This window comes from Talpa europaea, assembly GCF_964194135.1.
Source record: "Talpa europaea genome assembly, chromosome: 16".
Classification (NCBI taxonomy): Eukaryota; Metazoa; Chordata; class Mammalia; order Eulipotyphla; family Talpidae; genus Talpa; species Talpa europaea.
In genome coordinates this window covers 19,654,025-19,676,606 of record NC_140084.1, presented here as the reverse complement: position 1 = coordinate 19,676,606, position 22,582 = coordinate 19,654,025, and the positions used below count along the sequence as shown (strand labels likewise).

General features: G+C 42.2%; 1 protein-coding gene across 1 annotated transcript in view; it reads right to left on the bottom strand.

Moving 5' to 3' along the window:
* CDH13 (cadherin 13) overlaps positions 1 to 22,582 on the bottom strand; it is a gene marked incomplete at both ends in the record, with an annotated part of 945,642 nt that overhangs the window by 82,468 nt on the left and 840,592 nt on the right. The window contains one exon of the mRNA XM_084256718.1: positions 17,219 to 17,359. Within this exon, the coding sequence (XP_084112844.1) occupies positions 17,219 to 17,359 (141 nt within the window). The remainder of the gene's footprint in view (positions 1 to 17,218; positions 17,360 to 22,582) is intronic.

Sequence of the window (22,582 nt, the reverse complement as noted above, 5' to 3'; positions counted from 1 at the left end):
GGCTAAATGCCCATTAACACAGGATGAACCTGTTAATTCCTTCCTGCTGCCAGTCAGACAAAAGGCACATAGAAACGAAGGGGGAGCTGCAGTTTCCATGAAAGATGGGAGCTAAAATACATTTCAGTTACTGACACCGATGGTTAACTTTGACGGTCCTAGATTTCTTGTCCACCTCAACAGACTCAAGGGTTGCTGCAAACCCTGCCCCCGCCTCATGGAAGTGTCAGCTCACATGACTCAGCTTGTCAGTCTCTCACAGAGATGGCCGAGGGGTTTTCCAATTGGATGCTGGGTTGTTCCACTGCCTTGCTCTCGTTGAACAGCCTTGAAGAGATGGGATTTAAATTGTGTCGAGGATATTAGTCTAAAGTGAATGAAGTGGAGAGTAGACTTCTCGTTTATGTCCCCAGAGTGATAAATGAGGGAGTGTAATTTTTTTTCTAAAGCAAAGAAAATGGGAAACCAACGTGGATTTCAGACACATGAGAAATAGCTTATGAATTTAGATGATAGCTCGGCAGAAATAAATTGTACATCTGTTCATTCATTTTAATAAAGTGGAGAGATGGCATGCTGCTGCAGCCCTTAGAGAACCCTGAGTTTTTAAAATTATGGTCCTATAATAGTAGCATTAAAATTTGTAATGCAGTCGGTGGTTTCTGAATTGGAGGGAAAATTCATTTATAAAATAAGGGTTCAGACTTTGGAATGTAAATGGGAACATGCAATTTTTCCTGGCCAGATATGAATTAGTCCTGGGAGGGTATGGCAACATCTTGACCATAAAATATATTTTTTAAATCTTAAGAGAAAGTTTTCAAAATGCTATGAAACTTCTTTGGGCAATCTCTATTTAGGTAAATCGTGCAGGTATGAAACATATGGTTAACTGGCTCTGTTATTTTTCCCTTGAACTTGGTGCTTCTTGTACAAGGGCAATTATAGATTAATATTTCCATTTGAAATGGGTTTAGTCTGTTACAAATACAAAAATCATTTTTACTCAATAGCAGAAACATAAGGAAGAGAACTTTTATAGACCAGCAATTACCAGTTACCATGAAAATTTACTCATTCGACGAATAGTATTGAGTTTCTTATTACATGTGAGCCCGATGCTGGGTACTGGGAAGTACAACAATTGCGATGCTAGGTTTCCTGCTGACTTTAAAACCCAGAAGCATTATTAAAATTTCTTCAAAAATAGGTATTAGGGCCATAGAAAGCTGTTTAGACAGAGTAAGCAATTTCAATTTTATTTCACAAATCGGCCACTTTAATTTTCAGGTGGGGAAAAAGGTACAAAGAAACCAATAGTGTCGACTGGCTATTGAGAACACAGCCCCAGCTAGGAAAACCCCAGATCACCCCCAGTATATTTAACTTGTCTCTTAACAGAATACTGAATGGATACAGATTTCATACTTCAGCGAATAACCTTGCAAATGACAAATAAAGACTGTGAAGGGGCTGAGTTTAGTCTCGCAAACAGTTTATAGCGTAGGTCAGCTTTTGTCCAGAGATGGAAGTCTTTCTCCCCAGGTTTGTGGGAACCAGGATCGTATCTGGAGGGCGCATGGATAAAGAGTCTGGGATGTGACACATCCCTGGCGACAGAGAGGCGAGGCAAAGGCACAAACTATTGTCCAGGCAGGACGATGCTATGGAACTGGGCAGATGCAGGAAGACAATAGATCCCAGAAAGTCCTGCAACTATCTGTTGTGACTAATGCCTAGAATTAGAATGACACAGGTCAGAGGCCTCCTGGGAATTCTGTTTTTATAGACCTATGAGCATCTATGTCTAGTTTCTTAGGCTTCATTCCTGGGAGTGGGATAGTTGAAACAATAAATAGGAATTTTCAAAGGTGTCTGGTGTTTGAAGGTGTTTGGATTCAGAGCCCACTTTTGAGTGTGGCCCTACTGTTTCAACCACTGGGATCTCTTTTGATTTGGAAATGGGGCACATTATCTGCCGAGAAAGAGATGGGATGAGTGGAGTTTTGAAGGCAACAGAGAAGGTTGAGATCAGCCACCGAGAAGTAGCAAGATTAGTTAGAAAGAATGGAGACACCTGCCCCACCAGCCTCCCCATACACAGTGGCCTGCTCTCCCTGCATTTGAAAACCAAGTGTTCATGGATGCACACAAATATCATCTATTGGTCCACTCATCTTTAAGAGGCCCCATCATAGTGCCTGTGTTGTAGGTGCTGCTGGAGTATGGGAGGTTCAGCTATGTCCTAAGCACTTTCAGATTCCTACTTTGTTATCCATTCTGCAGGAATCCTGCTAACACAATCACCATTGCATTCTTCACAGAAAGTTCCCAGGACAGCTCTAGGTCCTCTCGCAACCAGATGGCTGGTGCTCTCCAGCACTCCTTGGGCGCTCCGGCATTGAGTCCAACCTCAACACAGTAAGGAGGATGATTAGGCAACAGCCACATGCTGGCTGTGTGGCAAAATCAGCTGAAGAAATAAAACAGCCCAGAAAGTGGAAGCCAATCTGTTCCCTCACATTTTTCCCGGGGTAGAGCTGCTCGGGGGAAGGCCCTGGCTCAACCTGACTGGAGATGCTGTGTTTTCTGCCGGTCATCCCATCACCTGTGCTTGTCTCCTGCTACCCCAAAGCTCATGCACACACGTGCGCTGACCTTGTCTTTTCAGGTTCACAGGCCCTCGGACTGAGGGGCCTCCAGACCGCCTCTCCCTTCCAGCTAACGCCAACTCAGCCACCCCCTCTGCGGCACAGAGGATGAAGTGCCAGCTGAGCTCCAGTGTAACAACAAGTGAACTGTTTCAAAGCCTAAGAAGGGGGAGGAATATAAGGGGTGGAAATTGCAAAGAGAAAATAACTGATTTTTCACAGGTCTGAGAGATAATAGCAAATCCCAGGACAGACAGAGAACGGGGACAGTTCTGTCTGCACGGAATCCTTTCATCGTAGTCCTGGCATGTTTTATATGAACCAGTGCCAGTTTCCATGATATAAATCCTGCTCACCAGGGCTGATTTCAAGGTACTAGCATGAGATCATCCACACAGGGTTGGGAAGGGGGGGCACTCAACCAACTCTTGCAAAATTGGGGCTCCCCAGCTCGTGGTGACCAGGTGAAGGTAACAGATTCTCTTTCCAGCAGCTTCTGGAGTTGATGGAAAATACAGTTTTCATCTGTGGGCATTCCTTCCTTCAGGGAATTATCTTAGCCCAGGCCCTGGCGTCGGTTGGTACTGCTGACTATGGGCCTCGTTTGTCATCCTGTTTCCCAGATGTGTGCAAGTGACCTGACCGGGTGGGCCAATCATCATCTCATTCCCTGGCACACAGTGTCTTGTCTGGCCTTGATGACCCAGGACAATCTGCCCAAGTCTTTCCACAAGATTAGTGTCTGGGTGGGGGAGAGTGTGTGCATCTTGCATCTTCCTTTGTACATAAACCATGAGGACATAAGCTTAGGGCCACCAGAGGTCACCTTACCTGCCTTAAAGAGAGAACCTTCTAGAGAATAAAGTCAACATGGAATGATAGAGCTGAGAGATGGGGTGGCCTCTAAGAACATCTTGGAGATATTTGAGCCCTGAATGCAGCCATAGCCAGTGGTGCCAGTGCTTTGCCCAGTGATGAGCACCAATGCATTGCCCACTGCAGAATACCAATGAATTCCATGACTTGCTCATGGTAGTTCAAAGTGGGATGTTTACCCTTGACAACAAAATGAGTGTAAGTAGAGGGTCCTTAACTCTGGAGAAGCCAAAATCGGATTGTCCTAAGAAGAGTGGCTTCTGGTCTCAGCCTTGCTCTTGTCTTTTCGGTTTCCCAGAGCTGGAGGAAAAACGAATTTTTTGGACCATTCTACACAAGGCTGGTATAAATGATCAATTCAGTTTGCTGGGGTATATTGAGACTTTTCTCTGAGCAACAGGGCCCACTGCCCATCAGGTGGGAAGCCAATGCTTGGCCCTGACAAACCAAATAGATAACCAGTTTCTGCTCTCAATACAGATTTACAGCATGGAATTGAACCCGGGCTAGACCACATATCCAGGGGCAATTAGCAAAGGCATCTGTTCCTATTCACAGAGCTGCCGGAAAAGAGTATTGCTATTTAGATTTGATTTAATGCAACAAATATTCTTTGTGTTCCCTGTGTGGACATAGCTCTGTGACGGAAGCAGGAACCTGACAAATGAAGCTGTGTCTGCCCTCAGGGAGCTCCTGTGTAGAGAGGAGGCAGAAATAAATATCCATAAATGCTGATCCAGTGCCTGCTGGGGAAAATGCTGGGATGGAGGCAAGAACAAAACACCAGAGAAACACAGGGGACAGAGAGCCAGTTAATTCTGACTGAAGGGCTTGGGGGAGTTTAAAGGACATGCAGTTTCCTGAAGTCTGCCACTGGGGGAATGGACTCAGGTGGCCCAGCTCTCCTCCCCTTCCCTGCACCCCAGCTCTCCTCTCAGCCCCTCAAATGCCTCTTGCATGCCTCAGGGCATTGGCACATGCTTCTCTCTCTGTCCTGAAGGAGGTGCTCTTGCACCACCTCTCCTTATGTCACTTCACAAAGCCAAGACTTAAAGGGGGACCCCAGTTTTCCAGATCCTAGAGTAGGTCTGTTTCCTGAATGTTCTGTTGCCAAAGCACTCTGAATTTAGCTGTGGATGCAGCCCACTTACAATATTTTCACCTGTCCTCCCTGCTAAACCTCAAGAAAACAAGGGTTTCCTCACCTCATTTGAACCTTTAGCCTTCAGCCCACTGCCTGTGTTTGATAAGCCTGGATGAACAGATGCATGAGGGAGCTGGGCCTCCTTGCCACTCTGCTCGCTCAGAACAAGTCCATGAAATGTGCAAACTTGTGGACATGGAGGAGCACATTATCTCATTAATGATTATGGAGCTGCAGTTAGGACAGTCATAAATTGAAAAGATTTAAAAATGGTTAGCAGAGACAACAGACTACTGTAAAAATGACCCTAGTTAATGAGCCAAGTTTTTCTTGCTTTATAGGCCTTTGCCCAATTTCTCCAGCGAGTAAAAGCTGGGTTTTAACCAAGATATCTAATAATTGGTGTATCGTTATAGGGTTTGATAGCAATGCAGGGAGAGCTGACATTAGCTAGGCACGTGGATGAAAAGTGGAGACATCAAAATCTTTTGGGAATGTTTCTGTGTGCTGACTAGCCTTTTTGATGTGTTTGTTGTGGTCTCCTGGAAAGAAGCAGGCTAGTCGGGATGCTGGCTTCTTTAACTTGTGCGTCCTGCGGAGCAGGAACAATGTAGTAACTGTGCGAGGGTGTAATGGAGAGCTGGCTTCTGGAACCCCCTGAGTTGTCAGTCCTGCCCACCCCCAAATGCACATTATAACTTTGGACATGTTCCTTAATTTCCCTGTGCCTCAGTGTCCTCATCTATGAGTTGGGGATAATAAGCTAGTCATGGCCTAGGGCTGTCATGAGAATTTGGTGTGCTGTGATACTTAATACACTAGAACAAAGCCTTACCCAGCTGAGCCCTTAGTTACTGTTGGCCTAAAATAATTGGTTTTCTGGATGAAAATGTTACCATTTATTCACTGTTCATAAGAAATTATTATATTTGTCTACTGGAGGTATCCAAAGATCATACAAATGTGCTCATCAAGTACCGCTCCCCTTTTTGCCTTCTGAGGCTAGTGTGGAGGGAGAGAGAGTAGCTCAGTTGTCGAGGTGAGCCCAGCAGAGAACTTATTTGGTGCCCGGGTTCTATCAGGGCCTGTGCCAAACACTGTCCTGACTTGAACCGGGAGGCAGGGGACGCGTCAGCAAGGTAGGAGGCAGTGGGTTGAAGTTTGAAAAGTTCAAGTGGAACTGAGACTGGGGGTCACCAGCCTGGGCAGTTTTGGCCACCCCTGGTGCAGAAGTGTGATGAGGAAAGCTGGAAGCCATTCCCTGAGGAGCAGCCCTGGCACAACTCACGGAGCAGGAACACAGCAGCTGGGTCTGAATTGGGCAGAAACGCTGAGACTTGGTGCCTGGTGCTGGGCTCAGTGAGTGGGTCCTCTGTTGGGGTAAGTGCCTTAGCTCTCAGAGGGGTGTGGCCCATGAAAGGGGTGATGGTTGGCAGCAAGGCTGACTTGGGTTGGCAGCAAGGCTGAGCCACTGCCTGGATGCAAAGCTCTTGGACCCTGCCCGGCACAGAGCAGAGCCTTTCAGATGTTCGCATTGACCTCTGGGTGTTTATTCAAGGACAGAGGACAAAGGAGCTGGTCTAGGGAGACTTGGACAGAAAGAATGTCTGATCAAATAATATGTCTTGCCTCCGTCACAGCTCATTGCATCTTGCTGTTGTTGCTGGGATGCTTGCAGCGTTAAGGAGAGTCCGCGCTTTGCGTGTGCAAGGGAGATGCGGGGCTCAGAAAGCTGACAGCTAGCTCCCCAGGGAGCTCGGGGAGGAACTGACCCCCTTCACGGAGTTGTTCAAGTATTAGGAGAGCATGTGGAATGTGGAAGGAGGCCGTAAGCTTGAAAATGATGACATCAGTGTCTACTGACGTTGGGTCCCGGCGTGGGTGTCCAGGTCTGTGAGGGACACAGGTGGCTGGGTCGCTTGTGACCGTCCATCTCCTGAGCTGGAGAAATCTCAGGGCTCCCCAGCAGTGTGCAGGCTCTCTGCTTTTCTGCTTTGGGAGGTTTTTAGAATCCTTTTTAGTGTCCATCAGTGTCTTCCCACTGCACTTTGCTTTGTCTGCATGTCTGGCCCCTGCCATTGTCTATGCTGCCAGCCCACATTCTCCCACGCTGCTCCAGCCACAATGAACGGCCCTTGGGCCCTTGAGCAAGGCAAGCTCTTCCAGCCTCCAGGTCTTCACACCAATCCTCTGCAGTCTACTTGTTCTCATTGCCATGGGGGCTTTGTATCTCTGCAAAAAGATATATTTGAATCCTCGGCTGCAGTACCTCAGACTGTGACCGACCTTCGAAACAGGGTCTTCACAGAGGTGAACCAAGTTCAAATAAGGTCATCACGGTGGGTTCTAATCCGATATGCCTGCTGTCCTTACAGAGAGGGGAAATTCAGACAGATGGGCACAGGGGGAGCAGGCTGTGGGAAGCTGAGGGTAGAGCGGGGTGTTGGATATACAAGCCTATGCATGTCACAGCTTATCGCTGGCAAGGACCATGTTAACTGATTCTCCCTCAGAGGAATCTACCCTGCTGACCCTCTGGATTTCTGACTTCCAGCTCTGAGCTCAGCAGTATGAGAATAGATGGCTGTTGTATAAGCCCCATTGTTACGGCAACACCCTACAATCACTGAAAATGTCACCTCCTTCAAAAAGACCTCTGAAGGCCACAGTAGATGCCCACATACAGAGTGAACTCTCCCCATTCTAGTGTGTCATCAGGGCCATTATGTAGCTATTTGCTTGGTTGCCCCCCACCCCGCCCCGTAATTTCATGAGCCCAGGGGCATGTTGGTTGAACGTGGTGCTCCGTATCCCAGCCTGACGCTACCTGGCAGAGCATGGGACACCTGTCAGGGCACGGGGTGATGATGAATGAAGGAATGAATGAATGAGCTCCAGAAAGCAGCATTACGGTGCTCTGATGTATAACACACAAGCACAGATGCACTCAGGTACAACAAGCTGGAGAAGGCACCTCTCGTAAAATTCTACCCTCTCAGATCTGGGCAGTTCACAGCAAAATTAAATGCTGCCAACATTGGAAAAACTGACACTGGGTTTGTATCTGGAATAGATTTGGGTTTGGAAACAAATGGATATATTACAATCAATTCTGGATTATTTTGTTTAATCCCGCTTGGAAGAATGAACCCACACCGACCTCTAGAGCTGTGGAACATTTTCTTTCTTATTTTTTAGTTCACAGGATAAGTTGAGCCTGTCTCCACTCTAACGATCCCTTTATGTATTATTTATTAACATTGAGTTTTCTTTTCTATTTTTTTAATGTGACTGGTAGGGAAGTAGATTTAGGGCTCTCCACAGTTTATGTAGATCGGTTTATTTACTTCTGGAAAGGAATTTAACTCCAGCTCTCTCGGTTCTCAGAGCACCACTGTGAAATGATAACTCTCACAGCCCTCGTGACTTTCGCGTTACTGTGGGGCCGTGATTTTTCACTGGCTGCAGTGCTTTGTGCCACAATGAGACAGGTCTGGGATCTTCTATCTGCCTTGAGCATCTGTAAAAACCAGCAGATTGAATGATATTCTTTCTAAAGTCCCTTTCAGCAATGGGACTCTGTAACTTTTCAATTGCCTCTGCTGTTTCCTGAGACATTGGTTCATCAACCCGTTATCTGGTCACATGCTACAAGCCAGGTGGGTACTGGGCCAGGGCGGGGGACAAATAAGACAATGTTTCTTTTTCTCATGGAGCTTACATTCTAATTTGGGAAGAGTGACAATAAGCAAGTAAATAGCTTCATTATTCGGTACATTAAAAGGTGAGTATTACCTGCGACATATTAGAATGGACTATGTACACATTATGAAAAAAGGTGCAATTGGAGTACATGTAGAATATTACATCCAACAGAAAGTATGCATGCTCTATTGTCCATAATATGGAACAGAAGAATATTCAATTGTAGATGAAAAGCTGAGACACAGCAGGCTATAATAAGCATTTGCTGCCTGAATAACAAATTGCTTTCGTTTAGACATGTCTGATGAAACATTTGGGGACACCCCTGTGCATGAGCTGTAATGGAAGTGATGCAGAGAACATGGCCCTAACTATTGAGGCATCCTAATGATGTCATCGCCCAAGTAAAGGGGGATGACAACAGGCCGCCAGACCGCCTGGCATGGGTAGGAATGAGCAGGAAGAAGCATTGAACTGCCTGGAGGTTTCATAATTGGGGCAGTGAAGGGTACATGGATGCTTTCCAAGTACAAAAGGAGGGAACAGCAGTCCAGGGAAAAGGGAACAGAGTGTGCAATGACACAGAAGCACACCTGAGCTTGGGCGTTGTGGAGAATAAATAGACCATCCGTGTGGCGTGGGAGGAAGGCCAGCTGTGACCAGGTGGACAGTGTTTATCCACACAGAAGACCCCATGATCTTATTTTTGACAGTTTTAGTACAAAATTATTTCCAGCTGCACAGTGGGCTTGGCTGCTATGATTCCCATCATGTTCCATGTTTGTTGCTCTTAGCTTTCTATTGCTGAATGCTTATGTTCTCATCCCACAAGGTGCGTTACACAGATGCAGTGATGAGACATTCTCAGTGCTAAAAAAAAAATTAGTTGCTTTTTAGCTTGGTGGTTGTTGCGCTCAGTGTGAGGGCTTTGTCTTTGAAAAGAAGCAGATGGAGGAAGTCTTCAGAGGCCACTGTGTTATGGAGTGGCTCAGTGGTGAGAATCTGCCATTTGTAGTAAAAAGTGGCTTTTATTGCCACTGAGTAGCTGCTGACACTCTGAGTATATCCGGAGGGTGAGCAGAGGCCCAGAATTTGCATAGAGGTTCACACAGGGAAGATGGGGATCAACACATCATGAATATGATTATAAGAGAGTGATTAATGCAATAAATCATCTGGCTGTCTGGTCCACCTCTGAGAGACCTGAAGAACCAGTCACAGCTTAAAGCATTCTTTTTTTTTTTTTTTTTGCACTTAAAAAGCTCCAGATATTTTGACATCGCACCAGCAGGTTATAGTCAACATGAGGATTTCCAACAACACAAGATTTCCCACCCTGCTGTCTACAAACAGTGGAATCTGGGGAAGCTCAGGTCTCTCCTTTTCCTGAGTTGGAGGACTCTTCTTGGGATGGTGGTTTCTATTTATATGCACTGCTTATATTTCTACAAATGTTTCCCTTCACTCTCTTTTAGTCAAGACATTCAGCTGAAGACCTGTTTGTTTCAAGTACTTCTGAAATTTAGTTGATTCTGTTGATGATTTCATGTTTTTCTGTGATCTTAGTGCTGGAGAAGAGGGCAATGGACTCACTGCGTCCACGTGAAGATGAATGGGGAGTGTGCAGCAAAGCCCCCATCGGTTGGATGATAGGAAGCTGGCACTGCAATTTGTACTAGATACTCCTTAGAGTCCTTGCACAAGGTGTTGGTCTGGACAAAGGTAGACTAGGAGCTGATGTCACTGGGAACGATGCTATTATCAGCACAGTTGGAAACTGGTGGTACGTGGGCACTCAAACCACACTGTCCTAGTCTCACTAAATATTCCATTTCTTTGCATATCAGGATTCCCCATCACACTCTATAAAGCACTATGATCCTAGAAGTGTATGTTTGGTTTTATTTGAAACGTCAGCTAGAAAACAGTCAGAGATGTGATTTCACAGCATCGCAGAAAAAAGTCTCACATATTTCACCATAATGGCTATAAAAAGCCTTGTGGGAGAAGGGTCTGGACTATGCAGAATAACATTTAATCATCTTTAAAGATTTATCTGGTTGTTAAAATGTCTTGGGCTCCACCCTCCAGAAAAGTCACTCGAGTCAGATAATTGAAATGGGTTCGATCTTCTAAGAAATATGTGGTTGGCTTTCTGGATTAATCTCTATTGAGCAAGGAGAATGTGTAATTATGCAGTCATTATTTAGACATAGGCACATCTGAATTTAAAGGACCCTCCTAAGGCAAATAAACTCTTATGGAAGAGGCTGGTGAGTGGGAACATTTACTGAAGTTACATTTCCTAACTACATTCCTGGATCTACCAAACTACCAAAAAGAAATGAAAAGATCCAAAAGAGTTGTGAAAGCTCCAGCTAGTCATGTCAACTCAGGAGTAAGGGAATCAGGAATGAATCTTGCTTCTAGCTACATAGCTACACCCCCTTAGAGTTAGAGCCATGTCTTGATTATCAACATCAAGGAGGATATACTTAAAGGAGATTTGACTTTTCTTTAACAAAGATTTATTTATTTATAGAAGAACAGGGATATAGGCCAGAGGCGTGGGAGGGTGAGAGAATTCACCAGAGATAGAGCGGGGAGCAGAATAGGCAGATGGACTGAAAACACTGCTGAGGGGAGCAATGGGTGAGACAGGAGAGGTCTGCTGCGCCATGTAGGTATCTCCCTGGCCAGCTGGGAATCGAACCCATGCTGCAGAGGTTGCAGACAGCTTCACAGCGCTGCGCTCAACCCACTGCACTACCAGGGAGGCCTGAGATTTAACTTTCTTATTAAAATGACTTGATTTTGAAGCAAATGGTATATGAGGGGATAGGCACTTGAAACATTTAATTGTATTTCTTCCATATTTTTAATGAAAGTGTATGTTTTGCACCACAGGGAATTCCATACACATTGCCTACTGCTTCTCTTTGATATTCCAGACTAAAAGCAAATCCAATTTTTTTTCTTTGTTTGTGTCCATTGATGCAAGCTTCGAGACCAACTCTCAAATCTAGAATAACTCCAAAACATGAGATTAATGTAAAACCCGCATCTATCTGAAAGCACTGGGGAACTGACAAGGACCCAGAACTGGAGGGTCCTGGATCCTGTAAAGAAAGGAAGTTCATTGAGTGAAGTCAACAGTCAATGGGCTTTTTATCCTTAAGGAGATTTCTAGATTGTAACGCTACAGGGGTAGGAAGACAAGAGTCTGAGCAGAAAGTACTGGCTAAGGCAGGTGGCCAAGCGGAACTTTCAGAAGTCTCATGGGGCTCAGAAGGCAGCGTCTGTAATTCAGCACTTCCAAGAGAGAAGCGCCCTTGCACAGATACCAGACCTTCAGTTAGTACCCCAAAAAGGCTGCACTGTAGAGTAAGAGGTAAATTACTCCTTAGGAAAGGCTGGGATCTAATTATGAACCAACTCAACCACAGACTGACTTACAGTCATCTTTTTCTACTCATATTCATTACAGAAAGCAAAAATAAACCCTTTCTCTCAGGATAGACTATCTGCCAGATGCCAAATTAGCTCTAAAATTTTTCACATATGTTGCTCATAATTAAATTTAAAATATTTCTAGGCATTCCAAGGACCGTAACAAAAGGCCAAAAACCAAGTAAAAATATTAAACATAGAAATGGACTTAGAAGTGATCTAGATGTCAAATTCAAAGTAACTCAATGACATTTTCAAAAAATTGCTAAAATGGAAAATTATGGCAGAGATGTTTAATCTATAAATGAATAGATTTATATCATCATAATGAATGATATAACCTAAAATATCACAAGATGAATTAAGAAATCAATAAATGGGACTGGTATCAGGAGAGAGGACTGGTGAACTGGAAAACAGGTCAACAGAAGCATAGAAAATAACATATAAAACTAGTCTGTGAAGGAGAAAAATGGGCTAGAAGAAATAGTTGAAGGGGTATGATATAAATTGAGCTGTTTAAAGAACAAGTATGATAAATACAAGTTAATCATACCTCAGCATGCCACAGAAAAACTGTTGAAAAGTCAAGATAAAGCAGTGTTATTATAAACAGCCAGAGGAGAAGAGCCACATATAAAAGAATGAAATCAGACACCATCTAATACTGTACACAAAAATTAATTCAAAATTAAAGACTTGAATTGGAGACCCAAAACTGTAAAATACATAGAAGAAACCACAGGCAGTAAAGTACATGACATCAGCCTTAGCCCTTTCTTTGTGGATTGGGCACCAATGGGAAGAGAAACAAAAGCAAAATTAAACAAATGGAACAATATCAAACTAAAAAGTTTCTGACAGTGAAAGAAACTACCACCAAAAACGAAAAAGCAACCTACTGAATGGGAGAAAATATTTTCAAATCATCCATCTGACAACAGGTTGATATCTAAAATATACAGATGGGGCCTCCCTGGTGGCGAAAGGGGTTAAGCACCGCACTATGAAGCAATCTGCAGCCTCTGCAGCACGAGTTCGATCCCTGGCCGGCCAGGGAGAAACCCATAAGGTGAGGCAGATCTCTCCTATCTTGCCCGCTGTTCCCCTCAGCAGTATATTTCGGTCAGTCTGCCTGTTCTGTTCCCCACTCTGTCTCTGGTGGATCCTCTCACCCCCCACCTCTCTGGCCTGTACCCCAGGTCTTGTGTGCATAAATAAAAAAATCTTTTAAAAAAAATATAGAGAGAACTCATACAGCTCAACAGAAAAATCCTCCCAAACAACCCAATTAAAAATGTACAGAAGACCTGAATAGACATATTGCCAATGAAGATGTGCATATGGCTAGAAGCACATGAAAAGCTGATTGTCATTACTTATTAGTAAGAAAATACAAATATAACTGTCAAAAAGATAAGAAACAAGTGTTGGCAAGGATGTGGAGAAAAGGGAACCTTCATACAATGTTGGTGGGACTCTACAATGGTGCAACCATTAAGGAAAGCAGTGTGGAGGCTTCTAAAAAAATTAAGGATAAAAATATGACATGATTTACCTATTCCAAAACTGGGTACTTGTACAAAGAAAAGATATATGCGCCCCTATTTCATTGCAGCATAATTCACAATAGTCAAGATATTAAAACGCCCACCCATAACTGAATGGAAAGAAGGTGTAAAAAGAGATGATTTTTCTTGCCAACTATAGACCTAGAGGGTATTATGCTAACTGAAATATGTCAGACAGGGAAAGACAAATACCACATGGTTTGACTCTTGCGCTATACAGGTGCAAAGTAAACAAAGAAGTAAAACTAAAACAAACTTTTTGATACAGAAAGAAGTAGATTGGTGTTTTTCAGAGGGGAAGAGGGCTGGGGGTTGAGTAAAATGGACAAAGGGGGTCAAGTGCATGGTGATGGATGAAAATTATACTGTGGAAATAAGATGATGATCCTGATGTAGTGTTTATACTACAATTACAATGTTGTATACCTGAAACTTGTACAATCTTATAAACTAATGTTACCTCAATACAAAAATTATTTAAAAGAAAGCAGTCAGAGAAAAAGAGCCACATCTCTTTTAATTGACAAGTAACATTGACAGCTGTCCCTTCATAAAACATTAATAGATGTCAGAAGTCAAGGATAGGCATCTTTAAGTGCTGTAAGAAAGTAAATGTCAACTGAGATCCTGCAGTCAGTGAAAATATTATTCAAAAATTCAGGCAAAAAGATATTTTTAGGTAAAAAATGAATGAGCAAATTGGTCACTAACAGACCTGCCTGTGCTATTCTTAAAATAAAATTTCTTTAATAAAGACATCTTTAATCAAAGAATTATTTAATTTTGATTAAATACGTCGTCCCACATGAAAGTACAGAAACATAAAAATATAATAATGTAAATGATAAATGGGCAAATATAGATAGGTATTTATTAAATACAAATAATTTTTGGAATTTAAAATATATGTAGAATCAAAATATATGACAACAATATCTCAAAAATAGAGGAGGGGATAAAGGGAGTCAAATGTTCTAAGGTCTTTGCAGTATCTAGAAGTGGCAAAAATGCTCATTTAGTTTTACAAGTCAAGGATGCATATTTCAATTCCTCAGAAGTTACTACATGAACATGATAATGATATATAACAAGTTATTATATGGGAAAATAAAATAGCAAAAATACTGAAAAGTTCAGAGAGGTAGGAAATAAGAAAGGAGAAATATATAAAAATGCAACAAATAGGAAAATAATATTAGGACTAGTAGATTTGAACCCAAATATATGAGACTTGCATCAAATGTGAATGGACAAAATAATGAAAGAAGACTAGGATTATCAGAATTGATTTAAAAATATTAAAACCTAAGTAGACATTACTCATAAGAGACATGTTCTATATATAAGATTAGATTACAGAAATCTTGGGAGAAGAAAGGATAGAAAGAAATATATCATGAAGACACCAACCAAAAGAAGTCTAGCATAGTTATTCTAACACCAGGTGAGGTAAACATTTAAGCAAAAAACATTTACAGACACAGAGAGGTGAGTTTTAGAATAATAAAGTGTTAATGCATTGGAAAGATAAGACAATTTTTAGTTTGTATGCCCTTAACAACACAGCTTCAAATGTTCAAAGAAAAAGCTGATACAACTAACAGGAGAAATAGATGTATCTACAATCACAGATATCATATCTACTACACAGATACTTAACAAAAGAATCTAGAATATTCGAGCAAGAATATTAAACAACTGCAGAATTCATATTATTTTCAAGTGCACGTGGACAATTTATCAAGATGGATCACATGCTGGGTTGTAAAGCAAGTCTCAATCAATATCAAAGGACTATAATTATATACAGGGTGCTCTCTAACCACTGTGGAATTAAGCTAGGTATCAATAACAAGGAAATAACAAGGAAACCCCCAAATATGTGGAATTAAGCAATGTGCTTCTTGGCAGTGGTGACTATGGGAGGTATTTTAGGAAACCTCTGAGGGGGTAGACCCAGCAGGCATTTGCCAATGTAAAGTGAATGTTGGTTGATCTCAGCTTGTTGGCTTCCAGCTCACGCCATTTACCTTCACTGTTTTGTGAAAATTAGAGCATTTACCCATCCTTCACATTCTAGCTGTAGGACAGGACCTTTTAAGTTTATACCATTTTTACTATAGGTATTGTAATATTATAGCTTCAAGACCAAAACATTTACCTTGAAAAGAATTCATCAGATAGGCAAGAATAAAAAAACCTAAGCTATTAAATCTAAATTACCAACTGACATTTTAAAGTAAAAATTGAAGATGCAATTGAGTGAATAAATGGAGAAAAAGCTCAATGTCTCTTAAAAAATCTTCTAATAACACACAAACACATTCTTTAAAATTTAATAGGGAGTTCATTAATCCTCATGACCTAGGACTTAAGTGAAAACATGAGTTATTCAGTTAATATTTGTTGAGTCAACTACCTTGTAGGCAAAAATAAGAAATCTTTTCTAAAAAGATAACTTTCGAGAGAGGAATAGATGTCACTTTGCAATAAATGGGACTGAGATTCTCACCTATAATTTAAACTCTGGGTTTGGAGAGTTTAACTACATTTCCTAAGATCATTTCAAAATACCTAATGTGGAAATTCATCACATGAGGAAGCAGAGTGCTGCAGCTGAGAGTATGGCACATGGGTGCTGTGCTCACATCCCACCTGCCACTCATCTCTCACACTGGGGAGTAGTTATCCAGAGTCGTCAGACTAAGCACATCCTCCACTACCAAACTGGAAAAGGGGTTAATGAAACTACCTCCCACAATCAAATGTGCAACGAAACAAAGGTGGAGCATCCAGCTGATAGGGGTGGGAGGATAGTAAAGACCCAGCAAAGGGCAGGACTGTCATTATTGAATCTAGGTCAATAAGAAAGGCCATGGTCCTGACCCCCAAAGAAACCACGACCACAGCACATTCCACCAGATATACTCCTAAATTGAATACAAATTCAGCAACTGAATGTAATGTAACCTTGTGCCCACAGACCATGCCCAAACCTTGCTCCCCTGGAATAAATGAGAAAGGACAACCATAATCCACAGTCATAAAAGCAGAGTTGCTGAGAACAAAGGATCACTCTCCAGAATAAACTAACTTGGTTATTTATAAGCTCTTGTACCACCTTATTGTTGCCAAGAAAATCTGCTTTGCCTTTTGCTGCTGTTCTGTTTGGCCTCTCACTCTGTACTTGCTGGAAAAAGGTATTGTTATGCTAAAATAACCATGGGACGTGCACAACTCCACACCAACTAAGGTTGAACTATGAAAAAGGCCCTTTAGCATGAAAAGTTATTTTCTTATGGGTTTTAACAAGATTCAGTGATTTTGTTCTCACAATGCGCTTGTATTTTCAGCTTTCCAAAAAAAAAGAAAAGATAAAAATGTGAAAAAGTATTATGGCAAAATACCACCCTCGGGCCTCCCCTGGTGGCACAGGCAGTTGAGAGCAGTGCTGTGAAGCTGTCTGCAGCCTCTGCAGCGCGGGTTTAATCCTGGCTGGCCAGCGAGAATCCCACATGGGATTCCTGCCTGCTGCTCCCCTCAGCAGTGTATTTTGGTCAGTCTGCTTGTTCTGTTCCCCACTTTGTCTCTGGTGAATCCGCTTACCCTCCCATGCATCTGGCCTGTACCCTGGATCTTGTATGCATGAATAAATAAATCTTAAAAAAAAAACAACAAAAAAAAAACCCACCACCCTCTCTCCCATGAAAGAGCATTTTGATTTTGCAGATAGGGAGCCAGCAGGGGCTGCAGTACACAGAATTAATATTGATCAGCAATCATGGCTATGACCACAAGGGTCATGTTCAGCAGGGAATTACCTCTTTTTTGGTGAATTTTGGTGAGTGATCATTTTTGTCATCGATCATGATTGTCGCTGTGGCTGTGCCTGTTAATCCAACATCCATTCCAGTCATATCTTGAGCTTCGATAATCAACTCATACTTGGGATTTTCCAGGGTCTACAAAGTAAAAAAAACACAACAGAGGACATGGCATTTAGATTCGGGCTACACTTGGGATGGGTAGCAAGCATGTGGCCTGGCTGCTCTACATCCCCCTCCAACAGGTGTTTTTACCAGTCATTGCAGTTTCATTGATTATGTATAAATATGGGAATCTTTCCAATACAAGGCAGTCACTACTCAAAGATTGGATTTGGCCATGGGGTGGGATCTACTCACTGCCCTTATTTAAGGGGACATTATATGCATTCCAGAATGTTTCATTTCCTGGGTTTGGGCATGCATTGCATGTTTGATACCTACCTGTGCCATTTCACTTGTGAAAGTGATCTGGAAATAAGGCTAAAGCTGGTGATGAGATAAAGACAAAGAAGGAAGTTCTAGGAATTCACATTTACTGAACACTTTGGATGGGCCAGGCATTGGGTCCATGTTCATTTCAGAAATCATTGTTAACTTTCCCAACAAGCATGCTAAGTTGCATGTATTATGCCCATTTTACAGGCAGAAAAATACAACTGAGCTTTAGAGTCACTGGTATTTCACTTTTTTCTATGTTTTGGGGGGTCATTTTAGTCTTTTGTGTCATGTGAAGTTTGGAAGATGCATTTTAATCTAACCATGATCTGTAGGACTCCACTATTGTCTCTCAATGTACGTAAGCTTTTCATTGGGATACTGACAAGTGTTCTGCCATGTCTAAACTTATAAACAATGAACCAAATGACCCTGATCCCAAGATGGAAAGTGCAGGGGTTGGTAAACAAGGACCCCTGTATTTAAATTGCCTTTTGTGGTGGATTTTCTTGTTGTGGCCAACAGCATGCCATTCTTTGGTAGGGCAGCATCCCACATTTCCTTTGGGGACCTACTATCCCTTATTCTCTGCCTACAGGGTTTAGGTTGGATTGCCTTTCCCACCCTCCAACTTTTGGAATGAGCCTAGGTCAGAAGCTAGTAAGAACATGCCAGTCCAGGGGTATGATGGCGAATCCAGGCCCAGGTTCCCTAGCTGGGAAGGAAGTGCTGATTTTCTGTGGTGTGAACTTGGAAGCATTTAGCACAGGATCTAGAGAGCCACCTCATAAGCACAGCAGGGGTGCGTGGGGTGAGGAAGTCTATCTGAGAAGGAAGCCAATCTACAGATAAAATTAGTTAGACTTGAATCTTGGTGAAGAAGCAAGGCTTCCACAATTGCACAGGATCACTACAACGTGCCATGCCCGAGACCATGCTGTGCCCAGGGGCTTGCCAGCTAACTAGAGTATTTGTTTGCTTTTTCTGCTTAAGCCTATTAGGATTGGTTTCTTAATCTTAAATTCACACAGTGAATTTGAATTGAACTACCTTCAAAAACAAATCTAAATGGCTTTATTTTTGTTATGGAAGGTTATCTTCAATTGCAAACTATCTTACTAGTACCACAGTATCAAAGACCACTGGCTAGACAACCAATAACTAAGAAATATCCTGAGAAGCAAGGAACAAAAACAATGGCGGATCTCTAATTCCCTCAGAGAACATTAAGTCCACATTTAAAGTTTAATGGCTCAATGCTAGCTGTCCCCAAAACCTTTATGTAATTTTATGGGGTAGTGAGCTGCTTGTTCTCTGCAGCACCTTCAATTGGTTGTTCCTTTAACTTCTGAGATAGTACCTGAGAGTAGAAGCTCCGCTGGATGGTTTGGTGAGGCTTTTAGCTCAAATTCCAGAGGAGGAGTAGAGGCTAATGTTGACGTACTATTGTGAGAGGGTTACTCACAAGGTTTTTGTCTGCAGCTTTTTTGAGATAACTTTGACCTATAACAATGTGCAAGTTGAAGGCCTGCCATGTGATACCGGAGACGTGTATATATTATGAAGGAAGTAGCACCAGGAGTGAAGGCCACAGTCTTCTCTAACTGCTTGACATGAAATCTGGCTCCCGGTAATTCTGGTTCTGCCTGGTTCACCTGGCATCTTTCTGCAAAGGTGCTTGAAATGCCATCTACCCTCAAGCTGACGGGGCAAAATCATCAACCTCATGTAAGTAACTTTCTACGTAGCATTACTGACAAATTGGATTGGATTTACTATTTGCTATGAATTTTGTAGCTACACTATATGAAACTAATAAATTGGTCTATCTTCAGAATCTTCCGGAGTACCTCTAGACATCCTAACCTCCACCTCAACCTAATTTTTCAGATAACATTTTCACTTTTGTAATAAAACATCACACATTTTTGAAGCATATTATCATAAAAATAAAAAATTATGTACATTTTTTTGATACATTTTTTGAAGAAATCATGGTAAGGTTAACATCACTTTCCCCATGTAATATATTTACCAACATAATTCCTTGACATTTATTTTATGGGTTACATAAAATATAATTATGTATTTCATAATTTACTTCACCATTTTTATTATTAGGACTTTAGGTTATTTCTAGTTTTTTTTTTAATTTTGCCTATGTTAAAATGACACTGCAATGAACATCTTTATTCTGGAAGCTTTAATATACTTTCACTTTCTTTTTGAATGACAGATGCTAAGAAGTGCAATGACTAGGTCAAAGCTATGTACATTTTAAGGCTCTTTATTCATATTTGAAAATTGCTTTCCAAGAAGATGTTAATGATTTCCATACTACTAATGCTACCAAATTTCTCAGTATCCCAGGCATGGCTCACCCAGGAAGAACAGCTCACTTTGTCCCATGATGCAAACTGGCCAATGAGCGGGATTCTATGATGACCCCTAAAGAGGATGCAAGTTCCTCCCAACATCTCTCTTCTCCAAGCCCTTACACATCACAGTGTGGTTCCCAGCACCAGCTGCAGTGGACACATTCCCTCCTTCCTCGGGTGCCTGGGCTGTCATTCCTTCAGGTGCTGTGTCCCTCCCTTCCTCATTCTCGGCACATGTGTGTTCAGAGAGGATTGATCCACCTGATCTGGGAGGGGGTGTGTCACGTGGCTCCCTATTACCCAAGTAGGCTGCTGAGATTGAAACACAATTCTTGGGCATATATCCTGCAGGACTCTTAGATGAGAGTTCTCAGGTGGAAGGTGGTAGGGCACAAAGTTGTAGCCGCTTATGGCCATTTGCAACCACACAGAGAAAGTCAGTCTGAGAAGGAAGATAATACGGAGCTGGGAAGATCAGGAGCTTTAATACAGTCTGAGCCTCCTTAAGAGGCATCTTTGAAGCCAGATTTTACCCCTCAGATTTTGTGAGTTCTGTGAACTAATAAATTTCTACTTTTCCTAAGACACTTAAATTAGATGTTCAGTGAGTAGCAAGGGGAGTTCTGTCTAGTATTACAGCTAATACTGTCATCAATTATTTGGTTATTTGCAAGGAAGTATGAGGCTATTGTTTCAAGCTACAGTATCATAACGGCTCTTCACAGTAGCATAGCAATCATTTCACGAATATACTATTTTTCCTTTTAACATTGTTCCCTCTGCAGAAACATTTTTTTTGGGTCAAAGTTACTATTTTTTTATGCATTAATTTAGTTGGAAGTTATTGAATGTCTAGTCTAAATATTGTGCTGGGTATTGGGGATAGAGGAGTGGGAAAACAGGGTTCCTTTCCTCAAGGAATTGGAAGAGATTTAGGGTTGAGGAGAGGCATGTCCATATGTACCTGTAGCAAAATAGCGTCATGGCTAAGCAGAGATGTGTATTAATTCTTATGACAGCACAAAGGGTTTAACACTCTGGTAGTTCAACAAATTTCACAAATAATAATAAAAAAAATGAACCCTCCAATTCCTGTCTCCTGAAGTAAATAAAACTTTATATGATTGCAATGGAAATTGATTGATTAACCTAGTAGAAAATCAATTAGACTATTAAGCAGATAAATTGCAAGATTTGGGATGAGATGTTCCAAAAGGCTCCATTTCCTGGCAAACTTAAGGCTATCATTAAATTTTTTATTATGGAAGAGAAATGCAAATTACAGTTATTTCTAAAGGAGAAAGTGACTAGCTCTTCTATCCAAATCCAAGAGGTAAAAACCATCTATAGTCTGGTGTCTCCTTCCCTCCAACCTTTGACATACACACTTATATGCAAGTATGCTTACATGTATATGTTTGCATTATTATGCCTTCATATATTTATATATATTTATATAGGGGCATTTATACATATATACATATATGATTTGCTTTACCATATCATTTTCACTTCAGCACTTATAGATCTGTCTCTACATCTCAAGAGTTGTGTAACAATCCACCATATGGATTTATCATAACTTATTCAATCATTCCCTATTGAATGGGCACTTATTTGACTTATTTTCAAGTGTTGTTTTTAAAAAGCAGCTCTAAGATAAAAAGTCCACCATCTGGACTCCATTTGGGATTTTTCTGCAGCACACATTACTGATTTCTCAATGAAAACAGCAAGAACAAGAAACAAACTAATACTGTCAGCACCGGCTGTAGTAGACACGTGCACACTCCATTGAAGTGTGAGACTAGAAAACACCCCACACGGATCCCCTTGCTCATGCATAAAGAATAGCTCCCTCTTCTCTCCGGCCTACTTTCTCCTGTGCAGCCAGGCTTTCCAGCACGTCTTCCCTGAAATCCCTAGCTCCTGCGGTCTTTCTTGCTGGAAATACATACACACACTCCTGTTCTGGGCTGGTGGCTCTGGGCTTGTTACTCTGTGGGGAGAAATTCTTTGATGCTGCCCACAGCCGCCCCCTAGTCCGGGGTCATGCTTGTCTCCCTGCCCAGATGCACAGATCACCCCCTAATCCCTGGGACAATTGGATTCTGGAAATAGGTAGGGTGGAACAAGGCATCCCGGAGACAATGCCCTGCCCCTCTCTTGCCTCTCTGCACACTGCCGATCAAGGTAATGTCTTGAATGCTTTGGGAGGAAACTTTCCACATGTGTGCTCCTCTCTACCTAGGGAGAAGGCATCTGCCCCTGGGGGCTAGACCTTCAGTTGTCCAGCTGCTCTGTCACCTCAACAGGTGTGTGTGCATGCAGGTGTGTTAGGAAGTCCAGTGTTTTCTCTCCCAGCAAGCTGCATTCCCTGTGGCCCCTACTTGGTTCTTGTGTCTGTTTCTTTCAACGGTTCAAGTGCAGAGGGAGATGGCCACGGTCAACTCCAACAGAAAGAGCTGAATGCCTGGAAGGGCTGCCCCAAGCAGGATGATGCCTGCCCTCCTGCCTGATTCTGGGACAGTGCTGGCTCCTGACT